This window comes from Centropristis striata, chromosome 10 (genome assembly GCF_030273125.1).
Source record: "Centropristis striata isolate RG_2023a ecotype Rhode Island chromosome 10, C.striata_1.0, whole genome shotgun sequence".
In the NCBI taxonomy this organism is placed as follows: domain Eukaryota; kingdom Metazoa; phylum Chordata; class Actinopteri; order Perciformes; family Serranidae; genus Centropristis; species Centropristis striata.
The window spans coordinates 9751397-9757396 of NC_081526.1; the positions used below are offsets into that span (position 1 = coordinate 9751397).

At 32.4% G+C, this 6000-nt stretch overlaps 1 protein-coding gene across 2 annotated transcripts in view; it reads left to right on the forward strand.

Annotated features, from left to right (window-relative positions):
• rapgef4a (Rap guanine nucleotide exchange factor 4a) overlaps positions 1 to 4086 on the forward strand; it is a 55592-nt gene extending 51506 nt beyond the window's left edge. For both annotated transcript variants that reach the window (XM_059342954.1, XM_059342955.1), the window contains 6 exons: positions 231 to 321; positions 396 to 446; positions 1544 to 1631; positions 2567 to 2631; positions 2742 to 2796; positions 3383 to 4086. In XM_059342954.1, the coding sequence (XP_059198937.1) occupies positions 231 to 321; positions 396 to 446; positions 1544 to 1631; positions 2567 to 2631; positions 2742 to 2796; positions 3383 to 3510 (478 nt within the window). In that variant the 3' untranslated portion in view covers positions 3511 to 4086. The remainder of the gene's footprint in view (positions 1 to 230; positions 322 to 395; positions 447 to 1543; positions 1632 to 2566; positions 2632 to 2741; positions 2797 to 3382) is intronic.
• The last annotated feature ends 1914 nt before the right edge of the window (positions 4087 to 6000 follow it).

Sequence of the window (6000 nt, forward strand, 5' to 3'; positions counted from 1 at the left end):
TAGAATTTGTTAAATTCAGCTAAAAATAATTTGATGTAATTCATGTTTATGTAAAAAATATATTTTTAAAAAGTTTTTTGTAGCTTTTGTTTGAGCAGTAAGGCAGGTTACAGTGCAAAAAAATTCAAAGTGTGTGAGACACAGCATTTGACTCAACTTGCAGATTTTATTTTGCATTTATTTGAGTGTATTCACAACTCTAAAATATCTTTTCATATTTTCTACCAAAGCTGCAAGGATTACAGGAATCTGAACGCTTTCTTTGCGATCGTGATGGGACTGAGTAACCCAGCGGTGTGCAGGCTGAATCAGACCTGGGAGGTGGGTACCTTCTCTGTCAAAATCATTCTTATCCTTAACTACAAGTTAACGTTAACTATCATCTGTTTCCACAGAAACTTCCCAGCAAATTTAAGAAGTTCTACGGGGAATTTGAAAACTTCATGGTGAGTTTAAATTTATTTTAGATTTATTTTGGATTTATTTTAGATTTATTTTGGTTTCTCCCAATAAATCAGGGTATATTTTGATATTGAAACCTATTGTATATACAGTCATGGAAAAAATGATTAGACCCCCCTTGTTTTCTTCAATTCCTTGTTCATTTTAATGCTTGGTACAACTAAAGGTACGTTTGTTTGGACAAATATAATGATAACAACAAAAATAGCTGATAAGAATTTAATTTAAGAGCTGATATCTAGACATTTTATATGGTTTTCTTGATAATAACCAAAATCTTTATCAAGGTGTGTGTAAGTGTAACATCTTCCACTGCTTCAAAGGTTCAGAATCAGAAATACTTTATCGATCCACGGAGGGAAATTTGGTTTTGCTACAGTTACTACAACTAAGTAGGGCTGGGCGATATATCGATATAAGAAATATATCGATATATTTTTAAATGTGATATGGAATTAGACTATATCGCATATATCGATATAGTTAAAAAAAATTATTTCTTTATATATAGAAATGCTGACCTTACTAGGGTTTGTCATATTTAGTTATTTTGTAATGTTTGTTATTCTTTTCTCATATAAATATGTTTATTTCAGAAAAAGATTGGCCTATTTATTATGGAGCTTTGATTTAAAAAAAAAAAAGATACTCCTGTTGTTTTGCATTTACTTTCACTTCGCGATAAAAATATCGGGATATATATCGTATATCGATATTCAGCCTAAATGTATCGGGATATGACTTTTGGTCCATATCGCCCTGTTAAGAATAGAAAATAGAAAAAAGTAAAATTTACAGATTTAAAAAAAAACTTTTAATGCACAAGTAAGCAGGTGACAATATATTACAATACATTAAGGTGTGAGTGACAATGAAATGAACAGTGAAAAAAACAAATACACATTTGGCATAAGGGTTATAGCTATAGTGCAGTACTCAGTGACTTATGAGCAAACTCAGCTCATCTTGCACTGTCAGCTGGTCCAGTGTGGGTTTAGCAGCGTCATCCTCAGGCGCCGCTGTGATGGATCGGTTTAACACGGCGACGGCAGATCTCAGAACAGTGTGATTGTTTCCACAGGACCCGTCCAGGAACCACCGGGCGTACCGACTGACAGTTGCCAAGCTGGAGCCTCCCATCATTCCCTTCATGCCGCTGCTGATCAAAGGTCAGAGCGGTTTATTTGATGGCCGTTTGTTTTTAAAGGCACAGTTCACCCTCAATAAAATATACAGATATTGCCTCTTACCTGTAATGCTTTTTATGAATCTAGATGGCTTAGGTGCAGGATCATGCAAAGTACTCTCAGGAAAACAAACAAACACAAAAATGCCAAATAGTAGAAATTTATGTATATAATGTATATGATGTGTACAGAATTTATGCATATGTCTTATTCTTTATATTCTTTATTCTGTTTTCTATATCTACAGTCATGGAAAAAATGATTAGACCACCTTTGTTTTCTTCAATTTCTTTCTCATTTTAATGCCTGGTACGACTAAAGGTACATTTGTTTGGACAAATATAATGATAACAACAAAAATAACTCACTAGAGTTTAATTTAAGTGCTGATATCTAGACATTTTCCATGTTCTTTTTGATAATGATTTGGGTTATTATCAAGAAAATTTTCCATGGTTTTCTTGATAATAACCAAAATCATTATCAAAAAGAACATGGAAAATGTCTAGATATCAGCTCTTAAACTTCAAAGTGAGAGCTGTGAATAAATTTATATACTTTGCAAGTAATTCCGGGCCTCCGATTTTCCTTCATGTCTTTTGTACTTTTTTGACTATATGGGTGTGAAATGGTTCTTAAATTGTATTCATTATGGTCTTAGAAAGTCTTTAAAAGTCTTAAATTTGACTTGTGGAAACCTGCAGAGACCCTGTGTTCATTTTTTCAAATGTATTATTCTTGGCAACTCCACCCAAAACAATCTAGATTGGTTAATAGAATTACAGGAAACTCGACAAATGTGGTTTTGTGGAGAAATGCACTTTAATTCAACATAATTTGAGCTTTTACTACACAGTTGTTCTGTTGTTGAATTGCTTCTTCGACAGCTTTAACCTTCTAAACTTGTTTTTCTCCAGACATGACATTCACTCATGAGGGCAACAAGACATTTATCGACTATTTGGTCAATTTTGAGAAAATGGTGAGACTCGGAAGATTGTACAAATAATTGATTTTAACAGTTGGTGTAAATCTTTTTTTTTAATCCATTCAGTAGACATCTGTTGCTGATTATAGCTCTTTGTCTTTCAGCGGATGATCGCAAACACAGTGAAGATCGTGAGATACTGTCGGAGCCAACCGTTCAGTGAGTGTGAATGCCAAAAGTTTATTTTAGAATTTAGATTTATGTGTATATATATGTATTTGAATGTGTATATATATGTGTGTATGTATATATATATTGTACTGATGGTTTCATTTAATTTATTTAGGTATATGAAATTGAATTTTACTCTTTATCTGTCTTTTTCATTTAATCAATTCATAATTAATTCTTATTCTTATTAATGTCATCCACCCTGTTATTGTCTTGTGTATTTGTATAATTTCTAATTTTACTTCGATACGACAGCTGGGGGTGACTGTGACTGAAACCCCTTTTATTTTTTTGCTGCCTTTCTTACTTAATTTATTTTTTTGGAGTGAGGTCAGTCGTGAGCTCCTTGAAGTCATTTTGGTTTGGATGGTGGTTTATTTTCCTATCTTTTGTGATATCTGTGAACATAGAGAGCACTTATATGTTGTTTATGTTTTTGTTTTGATAAAAATCAATAAAATCTCTCTTAAAAAAAGAAGAATTTAGATAAAATATCAAATAATGCGTTTAAATTGGACTCCAGTTTTCACAGAATTAGTTATAACATTTTTACTAATTTTTTCAATTTAACCAGGTCCAGATTCTCCTCTGGCCAGCAAGAACCACCCAGAAGTTCGGACTTACGTTCGTCAGCTCAACGTGATCGACAACCAAAGGACGCTAACTCAGCTCTCTCATGGACTCGAGCCCCGCAGGTCTTGAATCCACTCAGGGACAGAAATGTTACACTCTGATGCTGCTTGCATTGGGATGAATTAACTCCAACACAGGCAACCACACGGAGGACCTAATGATGTATCAGATAATGAGATATTGTTTCAGATGCCTGACTTGTTAAGCCTTTTATTACAGTAATTTGTGAGACTTTAACAGCAGTAAAAGCACCTCTCATACCGCCGGGCTGCACCATCAACTTCAACTCAAACAAAAGCAACAATTGAAAGTATTAAAAATCTTTTTTGGGGGGAGGATCCTATTCATCAGATTAACATTTCAGACGTAAACACTATGTGATGCTTTAAAGAAAATGCAAAGTCTTGATATTCCTGATATTCAGTTGTTTCCTATCTTTTGTATCAAACAATATTTATACGTATTTAAGTTTGTGAGACTCCCATGTGTTGTAAACTGTAAACAAATATTTATTTTGACATCAGCATGCAAAGAGGTATTATGATTGTTTGCCTTTTTATTAATGTGAGCACATTTCTCTTCGGAGACACAGTACATGTCTGAAAAACTTTTTTTGTGCTGAAAGTATTAAATATTTTAGATGTATTTGTCCGTCATATTGTCATTTTTGTTTGTTTTGCCATTTCTTTACAATCTTGGCATGTTAAAATAGCCAAAATTTTGTTTGTCTTCAGGAAAATTCTACAGGTCACACAAATCACGGAAAAACAGACTAAAGAACAGTTTTCTTTCCCACAGCAATAGGCAACCTAAATGGACAATAACACATAATTTACATCAATTGCCACTTTATCTTTTACCTTTAAACTATTTATTCATTTTTAGACTGTTTATTACATTTGTGTAATGCAGGGGCGCAGATGGGATTTTTGAACTGGGGGGGACGAAACTGTCAGCAAATGATTTCAACTCAATGAGTTATTTTTCCACTCCATGCCTTAAACAAAATTTGTTTTATTTAAACATTTTTAAATGAACTGTCGTGTAAACAACAACCAACATATTTACATAAATAAAAAGAAGTCAAACCAGCCAAACAAATTTACTAACTTGAAGCTGACTCAATGAAGGACCCAAAAACATCTCTCCTCCTTTCATTTCCCTGAACACACTGCTGGGCAGTTTCTTGTCTGTCAGGATTTTCTGAGACTATGATGGGGGACCCAAACAAAGTAGGGGGGTCTGGGGGCGTGTTCCCCTGGAGAACATTTTTGCCCTAAAAGTCTAAATTTAGTGCCAAAAATTAAAGTTGTACTTAAGTACAGTATTTGAGTTACATTCCACCTCTGTTCCTAACATTTAACCCTCCTGTTATGTAGCGTGTCAAATTGACCCATTTCAAAGTTTAAAAAAAAAAAAAAAAAAAGGATTTTTTTTTCATAAAAATAAAAAAATAAAAAAAGTAAAATAACTTTTCTTTTTAAAAATCAACGTCATGTTAAATCATTGTATGTTATATGTAGATCTTTCCAATGTACATAAAAAAAGTTTTAACATGTATTTATATAATAATAACAATAATAATAATAATAATAATAATAATAAGGCCAGTATAATAATAGTACTATATCACAGTATATAGTAATAATAGTAATGGCAGCAACAGTATATGTATATAATAATAATAATAATAATAATAATAATTGATTTTTTTTGATTGATTGAGAATTTATTCGAACACAAAATAAAAGATGAACATTTAAAAACAAACGAACAACAATAAATACAAGGCAACAACACAAAATGAAACAACAAGACTCAACACTTATTTGTGTTCAAAAGGAGTGGGAAGAAGCCAAAGCTTATTAAATCCCACCCCTTCTCCCTATGTTAATTTACTATATTCAGTTATATAACAACAATAATATTTATATATATATATATGTATGTAGAACACATAGTAATGTAGTTTATAAACTCATTATTACCATTATTAACCCACATAACTTGTTATTAACTTACAAACACATAAGTACACATACACCCATGTAGTCATAATGAACAAACAACACACAAAAAAAGAAAAAAATAGTAATACATTTAAAAAATAAAACTAAACTAAAATAATAATAGTAATAATAGCATAATAATAATAATAATAATAATAATAATAATAATAATAATAATAATAATAATAATTATTATTATTATTATTATTATTATTATTATTATTATTATTATTAAAATAGTATTATTAGTAATAGTAGTTTCTGACACTTTTGGATAATTAAACATTATTGCTGTTCCTCATAAACGAACATAACAGGAGGGTTAAGGATGTGAAACAACATTTCAGTGGGGACCTCGACTGGTCCGCGGACCACACGTGGAGCTCCACCGTCCCAGGACAGTGTAGGAAACAACCAGTGAGGAGCTGGGAGTGTGTCCCGCTGCGGTCCGGCAGGGGGAGCTGTTGCCATCAGGAAAACAGAGACTCTGATGGGAGTCGGTCCAGTCGGTGTGAGCTGCCGCTGGAAGTTGTGCAACCAGTAAAACCAC